We start from the raw sequence: 18,438 nt of genomic DNA on the forward strand, positions 1-18,438 counted from the left end.
AGTTCCTCCTGTGAGCTAATGAATTGTTATGTCCCCGCTCAGTGATGGAGTGTTTAATTAAGATAGCACAGCTTTGCTCTTCCTCTAAGTGTCTTCTCTCTCCGTCATTTTCTCCTTCATTCTTCACATTTCTTTCCTATCCCTCTTTCAATCTGTCAATCTTTCTCTTTAGTGTCTGTGGGGTACGAGTATGAGACATGTCCCAGTCAGATCTTGTGGGAGAAGAGGACAGCTGTTCTGCAGGGATATGAGCTCAACCCCTCCAACTTGGGTGGATGGTCTCTAGACAAACACCACATGCTGAACGTCCGCAGTGGTACGATACTGAAACACCCATTCAAACAAAAGTTAAAGGGTTAGTTCACCCAAAAATGAAATTTCTGTCATTAATTACTCATCCTCATGTCGTTCTACATCCGTAAGACTTTCGTTCATCTTCAAAACACAAATTAAGATATTTTTGATGAAATCCAAGAGGTTTTTTATCCCCCATAGGAAGCAACGAAATTACCACATTCAAGGTCCAGAGAAGTAGTGAAGACATCATTAAAATAGTCAACGTGACTACAGTGCTTGAACTTAATGTTATGAAGCGACAAGAATACTTATTGTGCGCAAAAACAAAACAAAAATAACGACTTTATTTAACAATTTTTCCTCTTCCCTGTCAGTCTCCTACGCAGTTGACGCAGTGAACGCAGTGAACGCAGTGCAGTGCTTCTGTGTTTACGTCCGAACGCCGACTCAGTATTGGCCGACACTGTTCACGTGAGCAGCAAGACGCATGCGTGTGATGGTAACGCAGGAGCCGGCCAATACAGAGTCGTGTTCGGACGTAGAACACAGAAGCGTTGAACTGCATTCACTGTGTCAACTGCATAGGAGACTGACAGGGAAGAGGAAAAATTGTTGAATAAGTTCGTTATTTTGTTGTTTTTGCTTTGTTGTTTTATTGATAAAGTCGTTATTTTTGTTTTGTTTTTGTGCACAAAAAGTATTTTCGTCGCTTCATAACATTAAGGTTGAACCACCGTAGTCACGTTGACTATTTTTAGTACTTCTTTAGTACTTCTCTGGACCTTAAATGTGGTAATTTCATTGCTTTCTATGGGAGATAAAACTTCTCAGATTTCATCAAAAATATCTTAATTTGTGTTCCGAAGATGAACGAAGGTCTCGCGGGTGTGGAACGACATGATGGTGAGTAATTAATGACAGAATTTTCATTTTTGGGTGAGCTAACCCTTTAATGCACTCGACAGGGAAGGGCAGGAGAACTCACAAGTGACATCAATGATCAGTCATGGAAATACATTGTGGGACGACTTATTAAACTGTTACTGGAAGTTTTGAAATCAACTATGCACAAATGTCCAAAACAGGGGTTCATTTTTAATTTGTTTTAAGTTATTACTCTGGCATTTTGGGTGGTATATTGGGGTTCACTTGGTTGCAGTGTGTCTGCAGAAGAATATAAAATTAAAATAATAATAAAATGAAATTTATTTAGATAAAATTCCCTAATTGTACATTAATACTTTTTCATTTTCTATTTTAAAGACTGATTAGAAATCATGAAAATAATGAACTGACAGCCATAGTTGTTTTTTTTTTATTATTTTTTATTATTTTTTTATTTTAGCTAAGCACATATTTTATTTAAGCACATATTAATGCCTTATTCTACATGACCTTATTCTACATTCTACTTATTCTTAATCCTACCCAATACCTAAACTTAACAACTACCTTACTAACTATTAATAAGCAGTAAATTAGTAGTTTATTGATAGAAAAGCCATAGTTAATAGTGAATTTGTGTTCCTTATACTAAAGTGTTACTTTTTTGTTTGGTTTATACATTTAATAGTACTTTAATGATGGGTAGACAAAGCATACTATCTGCTTAACAGAAAGTAAAAAGTTTCCAGATAATCCATCCATCGCTCTGATCTCCAATCCTCTTTATCCTCTACAGGGTCACTGGGGTTTCCAGAAAATATTTTATGCATATTTATGGGGGAAAAATAAATAAATAAATAAAAATGGTTCCTTTCATGGGCATATGTGTGCATAAATCTCCTTAACAAGTACCCAAGTAGTCAAAATGATCAAGATAGGCATCCCGAACACAGAAACAGTATTTCCATCTCACACATTAATGCATATTAATAAAATAAATCAAAATCTTGCATATTATGTCACAGTATAACAACAATACATACTTGTTAAGTGTCAAGAGAACACAATGGCGTTGAAATAGCTGATATATTTACAGGTTAAGAGGGCCCATGATAACATGGATGGACCTTTCCGGTCCTTGAATGCCTCTGTCCTGCAGAGTTTAGCTCAATCCCTACTCAAACACCTGTCTTGTGTAGTTTTAAAGTAATCCTGAAGACTTAAGTTAGATGGAGCTAAACTCTGGTTCCTGATTCCTAGATTACTGAATTATAAGCTGGAAACACAAAACAACAAATAAACCCTCCTCAATCAGACTCATTACACTGAGCTGAGTTGTATTTCCTATCAGGCACTTATTTTTGTGAAATACGTTTGACAGTAAAGAAGAAACAGGTTGTCCCTGCAGCTGACAGCCTAACAAGTTTCTCCAAGGAAAAAGTCTTTTTTCTCAGTCATTACTGGTTCACACTGTGTGAAAGTGTTGGTATTAAGCACCATTATAGAACAGAAGTTACGCATGCTGTTTCACACCTGTTTATCTTCAGGCTTTTGTAGAAAAAAAAGAATAATAATAATAATAATAGTAATAATTTACTGTGATTGGAGCTTGGCTAGTGGGAAGTCAAATAAGGACACAAGGATAGAGGGCATGCCAGTGGACTATAAAATAACATGCACACACTCCCTAATGTTGCTCTTTTTAAGCACATTTGTCATTGCTCATAATGTCATCACTGTATTAGGGTGAAATTCTGTGTTTGAGGGACCAGCAAATTTTTTTGGTCATTATTGATGATTATGAGGTCTTTAATGACTGCTGGTTTCACGCTATTGATCATGAAATGCAATAAATATGTCACAGTGTTGAAATTGATGCTTTCATTTAAGCATCACATTTGTACGTGTAAAGACCATTAGAAATATGTCATGTTTGAAATCTCACTCAATTGCATTTAGTGACAGTGTTTGATTTATTTCACACAGGCATTCTTCATAAGGGCAGCGGCGAGAACATCTTCCTCTCCCAGCAGCAGCCGCCCATCATTAACAGCATTATGGGTAACGGCCGAAGACGCAGCATCTCTTGCCCAAGCTGCAGTGGGATGGCAGAGGGCAACAAGCTTCTGGCACCGATGGCTGTAGCCTGTGATGGAGAGGGCAACCTGTACGTGGGTGACCTTAACTTTGTGCGGAGGGTCTATCCGTCCCTCAACACCACAGCTGTATTGGAGCTCAGGTAAAGCTGATGGGAAGACAACATGATACAGCATTTGTAATGCATTTCACCTCTATAATGTGACACATTACAGAGTACAACTCAATATTCAGCTGAAGTAATAAGTGTCTGGAGTTGGTTTTAAAAAAATGAAATAGAATCAGCAAATCAAATTTAAATAAAAAATGCATGATCCACTGACAGGAAAAGCTTTACTGAAGAAGAACAAGAAGAAAAAATAATAATTCAGATTTTAGAATCTTGGACTTGGGTTTGGAGTGTGGAATTACACAATATATAATATATTGTAATATATTGTGAAATATTCTTATATACAATTTAAAATAACATAAATAATATGTTTTACAATGTCATTTATTCCTGTGATGGCAAAGTTGAATTTTCAGCATGTCACATGATAGGGCTGGGTATTGACACAAATTTCAAAATTCGATTCGATTCACAACTTTGCAATTTGATTCGATTCCGATTCGATTCAATATAGATTATTTTGGATATATATCAATCACTTTTTTATTGGTTAAAATGAATGGAGAATATCTCATGTTTTTCCGTGGCTGCTCGAGCCCTCATGATCGGTGCTTATGGTTTCATAAACAAAGCCCAGTTCTATGCTGGATTTACAGATCGTTTGAAACTGAAAGATGGAGCGGTCACAGTGATAATGATCCCGGTCATGAGTCAGAACCGCAGGTGGTGAGTAAAACTGCTTTAGATGTCTGTTTTGTTGGCAATAATAATAATAATAATAATAACTTTATTTTTATATAGCGCCTTTAAAGTAGCTTCTCAAGGCGCTTTACATAAAACAAGCAAATGAGAATACAACACACACAAAGCAAAACAAGTTATATATATATATATATATATATATATATATATATATACATACACACACATACACACACATACATATATATATACATATATACATACACACATACAAAAGATAAAAATCAAGACAATCAAGAAAAAGCTACCCTAAAAAAATGAGTTTTTAAATACGATTTAAAAATACTTAAATTCTGTGCATCTCTGATGTGAGGAGGGAGTGCATTCCAAAGCCTAAGAGCGTAGGATGAGAAGGCCCTATCCCCTACAGAACGCAGCCGTGTCTGTGGGACTGCCAATAGACCAACTTGTGAGGAGCGTAAGCGACGCTTGGGTGTGTATAAGGTTAAAGGTGCAGACAGATACTGGGGGGCCAGACCATGCAGTGCCTTATATGTGAGCATGAGGACTTTAAAATCAACTCGGAAGCTGACCGGAAGCCAGTGCAAGGACTTGAGAATTGGTGTAATATGCTCATTTCTCCTGACTCCGGTCAGGATCCTAGCAGCTGAATTTTGCAAACATTGCAATTTGTTCAGTGTGCATTTAGGAACCCCAGCCAGAAGTGCGTTGCAATAGTCAATGTGGGAAAACACAAAAGTATTAATAAGCCTTTCAGTCACAGAGAGCGATAACATAGAGCGAAGTCTGGCAATATTTCTGAGATGAAAAAAGGAGTTCTTTACAATGTACTGAACATGAGAGTCAAAAGACAAACTTGAATCAAATATTACTCCTAGATTTTTTAATTTGGATTGTGATTCCAAAACAGAGCCATCTACATTTAAAAATAGTGAACCAGCTTTACGAAGCTGATGAGAGATGCCAATAAGCAAGACCTCTGTCTTATCACTATTGAGACACAAAAAGTTTTGGGACATCCATATTTTTATTTCAGAAATACAATGTGTTAAAAAAGGAAGGTCCAGATTTTGACTAGGCTTAGAGCGAATGTAAATCTGAGTATCGTCTGCATAAAAGTGATAATTAAGCCCAAGTGATCTTGGGCTTATCAATAGGCGCCTAAGTGCATATAATGTAAACAACACGAACGTAGTGAATTAATAAATTCATTATTCATCATTCATATGCTATATTCATTATACTGATTCAAAAGTTATCCATGGATAATGCGATGGTGTATTTGGTGTTTAAATACAGTTGTTTAGCAGACCATTGATAGCTTGCAGCTGATCTCTACACAAAAGCTGCGTGTGCTCACACGTCACGCCTCCAGGCACTCGGCTGTTTTCGGAAATACTCGGTACAGCGTATGTATCTTTTATAAATATGATTAAACTAAAGACTTTTTGGAGATATGAAGGATGTACTACTACTCTATAGGTACTCAAGATTAACATGAGATTGGCAGAAACTGTGTGTGATACCCCCCTTTATTTAATGAATATGTAATATGGTGCATATATTTAGTTCATTTTTCTAGCTGACTAACGAGTTATGGTCACTAAATATGGTTTTTCTGAGGTAAATGTGACGTTACGTGACATTGTTTACAAGGTGTTTTATTGACATCTTTCCGTGGTTGAAACACTGATTGAGCAACTACATGAGACAGGATACAGATTTCAGTAAGTTGTACTGTATCTTTTAACATATCTTTCGGTTTCATTCATGTTTATTTTGCACTATAACTGGTATTAAAGCGGAGGAGATGATCAGTACATGTGCGCTTCGTGCTGCCACCTCTCTTGAACTGAGGCGCTACAGTGATCTGTCATGCCACATTAAACAGAGCCAAATTTTCTGAATTTCGTAATAAAATGGACAGAATTTGAAATCTGAGACTTTGTTTCATATCAAAATTAACAATGCACAAAGCTTATTTCCATTTATTGGATGGGAGGCACGCTACAATGTTCCGTTCAGACTAATCGATTGGTTTTCAGCGTAGAAATCAATATTTTTACCCAGCCCTATCACATGATGATTTGGTGCTCAAGAAACGTTCCTTATTATTATCAATGTTGAAAACAGTTGTGCTGCTTAATATTTCTTTAAATTAAATACATTTCTTAAAAAAAAAAAAAAAATCTGACCCCAAACTTTTGAAGGGTATTATATTAATGTTGAATCAATGCAGCTGATAATTATTAGTGATATATAAATTGTCCTGAAACTTTTGTTACTTTTTGAAGTTGATTTTATCCATACAGATTTGATTGAACCATGAAAAGTGGGATATTATTATTGGTCATTTCAGGGGTGTGGAGGACTGTTATTGTGTTTATTTGCTACATTATATTGGTAGACACAAAAGTAAAGGGAGACAGGAAATCAAAGGGAGAGAGAAACCCGGGTCTCCTATCAGCACCATGGCTGACCACAAAGCCAATAGTTATTGCAGTTTGATGAAAGTTAATAATACATTTTTTGAGATGAACTTGCCTTGATGAATCATGCACCACTATACCAAGGACATTTATTAAGTAAATAGGTTCAGTTTTTATTTTTTGTTGTTTTTTAACAACTAGAATAGCTTTTACAATAATATATTTTAAGGATTTTTGTTTAATTGATGCATTCTTTTTTTGTCTCTTTTCTTTCCCTGCTCCATGAAGAAATAAAGATTTGAGACACAGGTAATTAAAATAAATGCTTAATGTAAAAATATTCATCATATGTGCCTGTCTAAATAGCATGCTAATTAAAAAACAAAAAAACACTGCAGATATTCTATGCTTGTGTCCTACTCTGTAGCTGTATTCTACAGTTCATTTAATGTTGCAGAATTTCACTCTTTTTTCTTTTTATCAAAGTGGTTTCTTTTTTGAGCTCCAATTACTTTACCAGCAATGAACTATTCACATTTCATTATGTTCACCAAGGTAACCATGCTGTTTGTCAGAGGATTTTATTAAAAGACATTCTCCCAATTTGCCCTATTTCCATAGCAACAGTCCAAGCCATAAGTACTACTTGGCAGTGGATCCGGTGTCGGGTTCTTTGTTCCTGTCAGACACCAACTCCCGGCAGATCTACCGTGTCCGCTCTCTGAATGGTGCTCGACCACTGCTGGATAATGCTGAGGTGGTGGCGGGGACGGGAGAGCAGTGTGTCCCATTCGATGAGGCTCGCTGTGGCGACGGAGGCAAGGCAGTGGAGGCCACACTAATGAGCCCAAGAGGTGATGCTTTTTAAGAAACATACCCGTTTCCTTCTCATTCTGTGAGTTGAGTGGGACAGAAATGACACCTTAAAAAATCCGGAAGTTCTTCAGAGTTAGCTTTTACATGAGACAAAACATCATTTCCATGCTGTGACACTACACAATTATGCCCGAGACACATTTTTTATTTTCCATAAACCTAGAAGCCGTTACCATTTAATCCCTTAGACAGTTACCAGGTGCTGTCATTTTCTACAATATCACAAACCTCAGTAACCTGTAATTCTCTAGACTCCAGACATCATTCTTAAAACCCAGCATGGTCCACTGATGTGAGGAAAATAAATGACACAGAAGGTAAAGAGAGAGCGTAAGGTTAGCAGACTGCACTCAGAGACCGGCTCTGCCTTCTTATCTCGGAATAAAACACACTCTGACATGATCACCATGACAGCGTGAATCAAACTGCAGCAGTCACGGCGCACCGTCTGACTCTTTTCCAGGTCATTGCTCCTACACTCATAGACTACTAATTATTTTGCTTTTAAAAAACACCTTTCCTCCCAGGATTATCAGAGTAGGAAGAGGTAAATAAATCAGATACTTGGAGAGCAGTGAAAGTCAGGAGTGATTTCTGTGACATTGACGAGAAGTTTAAGAAGAAGCAAATGATCATAATTATTAGGTAGTTATTATAACAGATAATTATTCTGTCTGAACTATCCTGTACTATCCTGTTTTGTTGTAATCATACATATCTCATATATTTTAGTATGTCTTAATATGAATGTTGAGTTTCTTCACTGTTGGTTCTTTCATGCAGGTGTTGCATTGGATAAGAATGGCCTGATGTACTTTGTGGATGCTACAATGATACGAAAAGTGGATCAGAATGGCATTATCTCCACTCTGATAAAGACCAATGACCTGACTGCAGTCAGGCCCCTCAGCTGTGACTCCAGCATGGACGTCAGCCAGGTTGTGATGACTTTCCTCAACTATCTTGCTCTTGCACTCAGTTGACAGTCCATCAAGCAATACTCAGCCTCCTGAAATCTCGTAATCTATCAAAACTAGTATTGTTCATTATTAGGGATGCACCAAAATTCCGGCCGCCAAAATGATCGTTCAGCACTCAGGTTTCACTCTTGAGCAGCATTTTTTGTAACTTTGCGAGCGGCACCACTTCTGAAGATGCACAACTACAAAGCGACTCTGGCCGAGCAGGTAAGTCTGTACCGGCACCCAGTCTGCTCGGCTCAATGTTCCGCTCCGTGTGTGCGCTCTCTGCTCTGTCGCTCATGGCCTATGCGAACGCTCCACTCATCTACCGCTCACACTCACCAGAAAAGCAAAGTCTGTAACATGGTGTGGTACAGCCGTGCTGTGCAGCGTTGGTAAAATGACACTACCCTCTCGTTCACTGATCCACTCCACGTTCTGTTCACATGCTCTGATAATAATAGCTTTGTAGGATTATACTTTATTTTGATAATTGGTCAAAAAATAAATATGTTAAATCTGATTCTGTTGGTTGGCAGCAATAGCCTCATGGGCAGCGCACCGACATATAGAGGCATTGCGCTTCGGGTCACCTGAGTTCGAGTCCGGGCTCGCGGACCTTTCATAATCCCGTCCCCCTCTCTCCACTTCACTTCCTGTCTGCTTACTGTCCTATCATTATAAAGGCAAAAACGCCAAAAAATCTTTTAAAAAAATCTGATTCTGTTGCAAAGAACTGAATGAAGAATAATATATTGATATTTAATATTATTTTAATATATTTTCTGTTCAATTTTGATGTTACTTTAAATAAAAGTGGTTATTTTATTTTATTGGCTTTTGTTTTTTAAATTCAGATTCAATAAAATTGAATTAAAAAGTCTAATATCAACTTAATTATACAAAAAAAAATCTTATCTAAAAAAAAAATCTAAAATAAGAAATTAATTACCAAAATTTTCATTTCGATACATCTCTATTTATTATCATTTTATTGTATCAAAGAGAGATCATTTTTATACAGGAGCATATTATAAATTCTAAATGTTTGAGCAAGTTTGATCATTTTTAATTTATACAATGTGTGATTTGTTAAAGAATGTCATCATTGAAGTTTTAATGTAGAAGTTGAAAATGTAAAAATGCAGTGTAACTAATATTAAATGAAAAGTAAAAATACAGAATATAATAAACTAAATATATTTTAACAATTAACTTATTGACAATAAATTTATTGAAACAATTTACAATTTACATTGAAACAATTGCCCCATGAAGCATTCAGGTAAGCTTTCAAACACAGTTGTGTGAACACATTTCAGCCTGTTCATTTCAGTCTGTGCTGTTTTCTTTACGCCAATATTTGCTTGTCAGAGTGTCTCCTTGGATATTAACGTTTGACAATGACAGTGACAAACAATGGAACGGGATTATCAATCAAGCCGCTGTCATCATTTGTCTATCACTGTAATAAATTCATAGGCCCGCTGATTCGTTCCACTCAGAAGAGTCTGTATCACATTTTTTTTTTTTTTAATACCAGTAGGAAATCTACTGTCGAAAATTGGGAAATGCATCCCGTGTGACCAGAAGCAGGGATAAAATGAACAGAAGGGGGATATCAAAAGCAGAAGCAGTAAAATCTCCCTCTGCAAAGCTGAATTTACACTCACAGACCACAACGGCTCGACATCCTCAATTATTGTCCTTCTTTGTGTCCAGGTACGTCTGGAGTGGCCTACAGACCTGGCCATTAACCCAATGGACAACTCTCTGTACGTGCTGGAGAACAACGTCATCCTGCGTATCTCTGAGAATCACCAGGTCAGCATTATTGCAGGGCGGCCCATGCACTGCCAGGTCCCTGGCATTGATTACTCGCTCAGCAAACTAGCCATCCATTCTGCCTTGGAGAGCGCCACAGCCATCGCCATCTCCCACACAGGTGTGCTCTACATTGCTGAAACCGATGAGAAGCGTATCAACCGCATCCGACAAGTTAGCACCAGCGGCGAGATCTCCCTGCTAGCCGGCGCTGCCTCCGAATGCGACTGCAAGAACGACGTCAACTGCAACTGTTTCTCAGGAGATGAGGGCTACGCTGCGGACGCCGGCCTAAATTGTCCCGCTTCGCTGGCGGTGTCACCAGATGGTACCCTGTACATCGCTGACTTGAACAACATCCGTGTACGTTCGGTCCGCAGTAATCGCCCCAATGCCACAGCAAGTGGGCAGTATGAAGTGGGTTCATCTCTAGAACAGGAGCTTTATGTGTTTGGCTCTGACGGCCTTCATAGGCAAACGATTAGCCTCATTACAGGCTTGGCCCTGTATAACTTTACCTACGGATTGGATGGAGAGTTAGCAGCAGTTACCGATGCCTCTAACAATACACTTCGGGTGAGGAGGGAGGCGTCTGGCTCTATCAGGCTCGTGCTGTTGCCGGAGAACCAGGTGGTAACACTGGGAATGGACCCAGCCGGCAGCCTACGTTCAGTGTCCGCCCTCAGCCAGGAGGTGGCACAGCTCAGTTATGATGCTAACACTGAACTTTTAGCCTCCAAGTCAGATGAGACCGGATGGACGAACTTTTACGAGTGAGTATGAAATGTGGGATGTAACAACAGAACTCTTGAGACACGTGCAAATCTGAAGATCTTAAAGAGACAGTTGAGCCAAAAATTATAATTCTGTCATTAATTACTCACCCTCGTGTCGTTCTTTTTGATGAAATCTGAGAGCTTTCTGTGATGAACAGATTTAATTTAGGCTTTTATTCACATGATCAGCAAACATAAACAGAAGCTCAACCGAACCTGCTTGGCGCCTGAGAACAAACCTCTTGCGGAAGCTCAAATGTAGCACACGAGAATGAACCTCACTGGTTCTCGCACGCGCCAAGCAAATACACTTGAGCTTCCGTTTACCACAACTGATGTGTGTGTTGATGAATGTTTATATGTGAACATAAGCCTAATTTCAGTCTGTTCATCATATAAAGCGATTGTGTCTCTTCAGAAAATTGGACTAATCCGCTCAATTCATATGGATTAGTTTTACGATACCTTTATGAACCTTTATGAGCGTCAAAGTGTCAGTTGCAAAGGCAGTCTATGGAGGGACAGAAAGCTCTCAGATTTCATCAAAAAGTTCCTTAATTTGTGTTCCGAAGATGAACGAAGAGTGTGGAACAACATGAGGGTGAGTAATTAATGACAGAATTTTCATTTTTGGGTGAACTAACCCTTTAATTAAATTAATTTGCAAACCAAATTGCTTGTGTGATTGTAAGTCAAAACGTTTTAGGGGGGAATTCAGTGAGAATGATTTACTTTTTAAAATGCCCGAAAATGTATGTTGAAATATGTCTGGTTATCATTTGATAAATTACTGCTGCAATGTGCATTAAAATCTCTTTTCACAGGCAGTAATAGCACAATGTTTATTGGCCTATGTTAATAAGGTTATCTATAATAAGACCAATTAACATAAAAGGAGGCCTGTTTGTACTGAAAAGACTGACATTTACTTAATCTAAAAAGTGATATTAAGATGGATGTTGAGCTGAATACTGATTATACTGCAGGTTTTTCTGCTGAAATGTTGAGTGCAAAAGTGGCTCAACTGTTTCTCATGGTGTTTTTCATCATGGTTGTTCTTATGAATCATCTTATCATCTGCCTGGTATCTTCATCAACTGTCAGAGGATGTTTTTGCAGCAAAACTTTGGTCCTGCTGCCACCTAGTGTCTGTGTGCTAGAACTGCTCCAGACTCTTAAATAGATGAAGTACAGTTGCAGTTGTTGTTTCAAACAGTGTTGATATTGTTAACTAAAACAATAATTATTCGAGTCGTTTTTGGTAAAGCTGAAATAAGAATATTAATATTAGAATAAAAACTTTCTAAAAAAATTAGAATAAAAACTGAGGTTTAAGTTGAAGTGCTACAATTACTAAAATTAAAATTAATTACTAAAGCTATATATATATATATATATATATATATATATATATAAATTACAAAAGTATTTTTACATAATAAAAAAAATCACAAAAGTGCCTAACAAAATTACTAAAATGAAAATGGAAACTGAAAATATTATAATAATACTATAAATAATAATTATAAATAATACTAAAGTAACACTGGTTTTAAACTATTTAAAATATTACAAATTAACTGAATTTATAAAAAAAAAAATGAATTTCCACAGACACTGCTGCCTGTTTATTAGTCATATTACTGAGTTTTGTCTTGATTCTCTTCTTCACAGCTATGACAGTGAGGGTCGTCTAACCAACGTGACATATCCCACTGGTGTGGTGACCAGTCTGCACCGTGAGATGGAGGAGTCCATCAATATTGACATGGAGAGCTCAAACAGAGATGATGATGTCACGGTCATCACTAATCTCTCGTCTGTAGAGGCGTCCTACACTGTGGTTCAAGGTATACATACAGCACACAAAGAACAAATCTCAGTCCAGATCTCATGCTGATGCCCCCCGTTTCCCCTGTAAATCACATCCATTAAGACCAAAACACGCAGCAGGCAGGTAGACTGATGTTTCTCTTTACTACCCACAGGGAGGCCACATTGTTTGAATGCGCGGAATCCAGCAGAGCAGAGAAATCACCATTTTACAATTTACCATAGGCTGCCTTTAGGGGTTCTTTCAGGAGGCAAAAGCTTGAAGGCTTAAACTCTTCTTTTATTTCCAGTGGATTATGTGTTGATGATGGATTTTCTCACGCAACTTACTTGTTACTTCCTATAAAGAGTATGCTTTTGCTGTCTACTCAAGACAAATTACATGAAAACCAACCCTTTGGGTGCCCTCTGCTTGTTAGCAGTGTACCAAAATGTACTTGGATTTTTTTATGACTTTGAAATTGTACATGATTGTGTTTCCCAGGTACATTTCTGTGCAAAGCTGTGTCTGATCCAATTATAGCTTGTAAATGGAACTGAAGATGTTTGTGCTGCTTTTAGCCAAAGCTAAATCTTCTTTATAACCAAAAGCCGCATTACACACATCCGCCCCACAGTGCTGCGTTTCCCCTAATGCACAATAGACTGTCAGATCAGACCTAATGCTTCATACTAAATTAAATGAGCCTGGTTGTAGGGAGCACTTCAAAATAACTCACCTTAATACAAACATGAAATTATAAAGTACTTTACAGATAAGCAATAATTCATGTATATAAATGCCATGAAACAGTAATTATATATTTTCATATGCATTTCACTACCGTTTTAAAGTTTGTTGTCAGTTTTTTTTTTTTTTTTAAGAAATTAACACTTTTATTTAGCAAGGATGCATTAAATTGATCAAAATTGAAAGTAAAGACATAATTTTACAAAAGATTTCTATTTCAAATGAATGATTTTATTTTTAACTTTCTATTTATCAAAGAATCCTAATATATATATATCAGGGATTCCACAAAAAATATTAAGCAGCACAACTGTTTTCAACATTGATAATAATAAGAAATGTTTCTTGAGCAGCAAATCAGCATATTAGAATGATTTCTGAAGGATCATGTGACACTGAAGACTGGAGTAATGATTGATCGAAAATTCAGCTTTGCCATCATAAAACAAATTACATTTTAAAAAGTATTCAAATAGAAAACAGTTATTTTACATTACAGTTTTTACTGTATTTTCGATCAAATAAATGCAGCCTTGGTGACCATAAGAGACTTTTTTTTAAAACATTAAAAAATCTCAGACTTTTGCGTTTATGTGTACATTCATAATGTTATGTGAAATATTATATAATATTTGTTTAAAATGTATTATTTAAAGAGTATAATCTGGTTTTATAATCCTTGCCAACCTCTTTTGAAACTTATTATGTTTTCACAGACCAAGTACGGAATAGCTATCAGTTGTACCACAATGGCACACTGCGAGTGTCCTATGCTAATGGGATGGGCATCAGCTTTCATACTGAGCCCCACATCATTGCAGGATCTGTGAGCCCAACCATCGGGAGGCGCAACATCACCCTACCCACTGACAGTGGCCTCAACTCAATTGAATGGCGCATGAGAAAAGAGCTGACTAAGGGCAAGGTCACAGTGTTTGGCAGGAAGTTGCGTGTAAGTTTTTCATTTTACCCTTGAAGTTAATTGACATGTAAGTCAATTTTATGTATAGTGCTTTTCACGATAAACATTGTTTCAAAGCAGCTTTACAGAAATTCATAATATTAATGTTTATAATATTTTAATGGCTAATAGTCTACATTGAGCAGTTCAGAGCTGGACGATGGGAGAGTTTACATTTGGCGACAATATATAGAATGAGCCAGTTAATTTGAATTAAGAGTTTAGAACTTGGAAAAACTTTAAATGTTTTCCCGCAGGTCCACAGCAGAAACCTTCTGTCCATTGACTATGACCGCAACACCAGAACTGAGAAGATCTACGATGACCACCGCAAGTTCACACTGCGTATCATCTATGACGCCCAGGGTCGACCAGCCACCTGGCTCCCCAGCAGCAGCTTAGCCTTGGTCAATGTGTCTTATTCACCCACCGGCCGATTGGTGGGCTTGCAGAGGGGCAGCATGAGCGAGAAAAGTGAGTTTGACACATTTGGACGGATCCTGTCTCGAACCTTTGTTGATGGAAAAGTTTGGAGCTTCAGCTACATGGACAAAGTGAGTTGACTCTTTTCAACTGCAGTGGAGGTTTGTTTTTCCTACAGTACTCATGTATGAACTCATTTTGTTTGCTTTTTCTGTTTCACTCTGCAGTCCATGGTGTTACTGCTCCAGCAGAGTCAGAAACAGTATGTCTTTGATTTCGACACAGCAGGCCGGCTCACGGCGGTCACTATGCCGAGTATGGCCAGACACACTATGGCCACCCATGTGTCTGTTGGTTACATTCGCAACACCTACAACCCCCCAGAGAGTAATGCCACCATTATCCACGACTTCAGTGAGGATGGGCGTCCACGCGCCATGTTCTACCTCGGAACTGGCCGGCGTGTGCTCTACAAGTACGGGAAGCTGGGAAAGCTCTCAGAGGTGCTGTATGATGCCACTGCTGTCACCTTTGGCTATGATGAGACGACTGGAGTGCTCAAAATGGTCAACTTGCAGAGCGGTGGCTTCTCTTGCACCATTCGCTATCGCAAACTGGGCCCCCTAGTGGACAAACAGATGTACCGCTTCTCAGAGGAAGGAATGGTCAACGCTCGCTTTGACTACACCTATCATGACAACAGCTTCAGGGTGGCCAGCATAAAGCCGGTAATAGGGGAAACCCCACTTCCTGTGGACCTGTACCGCTACGATGAGATATCTGGTAAGGTCGAACACTTTGGCAAGTTTGGCATCATATACTACGACATCAACCAAATCATCACTACGGCTGTGATGACACTCAGTAAGCATTTTGACGCACACGGCCGCATCAAGGAAGTGCAGTACGAGATCTTCCGCTCATTGATGTATTGGATGACGGTGCAGTATGACAGCATGGGCCGTGTTATCAAACGTGAACTGAAGATCGGTCCCTATGCTAATACCACACAGTACCGCTACGAATATGACGGTGACGGACAGCTTGTGGGCGTCAAAGTTGACGACTGGTCTACGTGGCGCTATAGCTATGACCTGAATGGCAATCTTCATTTGCTAAACCCTGGTAACAGTGCCCGTCTGCTGCCGCTACGCTACGATCTTCGAGACCGAATCACGCGGCTCGGTGATATGCAGTATCAGCTCGATGAGGACGGCATGCTTGCACAGAGGGGCTCGGATATCTTTGAGTACAACTCCAAAGGTCTTCTCGAGCGAGCCTACAGCCGCACGGCAGGGGGTTGGAGCGTCCGCTACCGCTATGATGGCTTGGGCCGCCGTGTCTCCCGCAGAACTAGTGAAGGCGAGCATCAGCAATACTTCTACGCCGACTTGAACTACCCCACTCGGGTCACCCATGTTTACAACCACTCGAGAGCGGAAATCACCTCCTTCTACTATGACCTGCAGGGTCATCTGTTTGCTATGGAGGTCAGCGGTGGGGAGGAATACTACATCGCCTCTGACAATGTAGGCACCCCGCTGGCCATCTTCAGCAGCAATGGGCAGATGGTTAAGCAGATGCAGTACACGGCATACGGTGAGATCTACCATGATTCCAACACGGATTTCCAGCTCATATTAGGCTTTCATGGAGGGCTTTATGATCCTCTCACAAAGCTGGTTCACTTCGCCCAGAGAGACTATGATGTGCTGGCAGGAAGATGGATTGCACCTGACCATACTTTGTGGCCGAAGATAGGCAAAGAGCCAGCTCCGTTCAACCTGTATATGTTCAAGAACAATAATCCACTCAGCGATATGATTGATGTGAAAAACTATGTGACAGGTGAGAGGGTGATGAAAATGTTCTGCTTATGGGCTGAACTTAGAAGTTACGTATAAATGATTCACGTTGGTTCCTATGACAGCTTGTAAAACATTTTTGTCTCTGTTTTGTCTTGCAGATGTGAAGAGTTGGCTAGTTATGTTTGGCTTCCAGCTCAGCAACATCATACCAGGGTTTCCTAGACACTCACTTTATTTTGTTGACCCTCCTTATGAGATACTTGCCAGTCAGGACTCTGATAACACTCAGGTGAGTTTGAGTAGGCACTCCTTTTTCAATTAAAATCATTTGTCAACATTTGCTGTACAAATGGCTTTTAAGTTTACTTTGAATATTTTGAACCACAAAAAGGTCAGAATTATCAGTTTTTATTTTTTCAATGTATTTTTATATTTGCCATATTTGTATTATTCATTTATTGTATTTTTTTTTTTTTTTCACTAAATGTTTTTGTTAGAAATATTTGTTAGAAATACTGTTCAAACTTTTGGGATCAATAATTTTTTTTTTTTTTTTTTTTTTAGAAATTAATACTTTTATTCAGCAAAGATACATTACATTGACACAAAAGTGACAGAAACAACATTTATAATGTTACAAAATATTTCTATTTCAAATAAATTCTGTTCAAGCATTGAACTTTCTATTAATAAAAAAAAAAAAAAAAATCCAGAAAAAATATGTATCATGGTTTCCACAAAAAAAAAAAAAAAAAGAAAAGAAGAATTTTTTTTTTTTTTTTTTAAATTTATGTTTTGGCATTTCTGCCTTTATTATGACAGGATAGTAAGTTGACAGGAAGCAAAGTTGGAGAGAGAGAGGGGGACAGGATCAGGAAAGGTCCACTAGCCAGGACTCGAACTCAGGACACCCGAAGGGCAACTGTGCTATCTGTCGGCACGCTGCCCATGAGGCTATTGGCGCTGACAGCACAACTGTTTTTAACATTGATAATAATAAGAGCACCAAATCAGCAATCAGCATTTCTTGAGCACCAAATCCAAATATTTAAGTTTGTAAGCCAATAAAATGGACAAACCGATTTAACAAATGAATATTTTTAGTGTCAAGCACTAGTCTAAAGCAGGGGTTCTCAATTCTGGCCCTCAAGGTCCAGGCCTAGTCCAGACGTACATGGGTATTTTTATGAACATAGTTTTTCCTTCTTCGTTAAAAAAAAAAAAAAAAAAAAAACCCACTTCCACATGAAAATGCAAATATCACGCTATGAAGCGCTGTCAAGAGCATGCCAAACCAACAGGTGACGATATAACCCTGACTGTAAAGCCATGTTGGCCAATTAGAAACCTGGAAAAAGGGTTATTACCGGTTCCAGTTCTGACTTCACAAGCCAAAATCTCCGGTTTCATCGTCCACACGACAACACTGCAACCGGAGTTTCTAAAAGTCATCACCCTGGCAAGAGTTTTCAAAATAGTTTGGGTTTAGTGACCGGATTCTGTGTTTGTATGTGGACGAGTGGCCAAACCGCATAGAAAAAGCTGTGGTTTTGAAAATACCCGTGTTTCCTCCAGAGTTTAGCTCCAACCCTAATCAAACACACTTGAACAAGTTAATCAAGGTCTTCAGGGTTAGAAAGTTGCAGGTAGATGAGTTTAATCAAAGTTGGAGGTAAATACTGCAGGACATTGTATCTTGAGG

At 38.5% G+C, this 18,438-nt stretch overlaps 1 protein-coding gene across 6 annotated transcripts in view; it reads left to right on the top strand.

Annotated features, from left to right (window-relative positions):
• tenm2b (teneurin transmembrane protein 2b) overlaps nt 1-18,438 on the top strand; it is a 289,835-nt gene that overhangs the window by 269,449 nt on the left and 1,948 nt on the right. For all 6 annotated transcript variants that reach the window (XM_051876630.1, XM_051876631.1, XM_051876633.1 and 3 more), the window contains 11 exons: nt 173-316; nt 3,169-3,421; nt 6,832-6,852; nt 7,165-7,397; nt 8,203-8,357; nt 10,104-10,978; nt 12,656-12,831; nt 14,261-14,496; nt 14,763-15,059; nt 15,156-16,776; nt 16,895-17,025. In XM_051876630.1, the coding sequence (XP_051732590.1) occupies nt 173-316; nt 3,169-3,421; nt 6,832-6,852; nt 7,165-7,397; nt 8,203-8,357; nt 10,104-10,978; nt 12,656-12,831; nt 14,261-14,496; nt 14,763-15,059; nt 15,156-16,776; nt 16,895-17,025 (4,142 nt within the window). The remainder of the gene's footprint in view (nt 1-172; nt 317-3,168; nt 3,422-6,831; nt 6,853-7,164; nt 7,398-8,202; nt 8,358-10,103; nt 10,979-12,655; nt 12,832-14,260; nt 14,497-14,762; nt 15,060-15,155; nt 16,777-16,894; nt 17,026-18,438) is intronic.

The sequence above is a fragment of the Ctenopharyngodon idella genome, chromosome 21 (assembly GCF_019924925.1).
Source record: "Ctenopharyngodon idella isolate HZGC_01 chromosome 21, HZGC01, whole genome shotgun sequence".
NCBI lineage: Eukaryota > Metazoa > Chordata > Actinopteri > Cypriniformes > Xenocyprididae > Ctenopharyngodon > Ctenopharyngodon idella.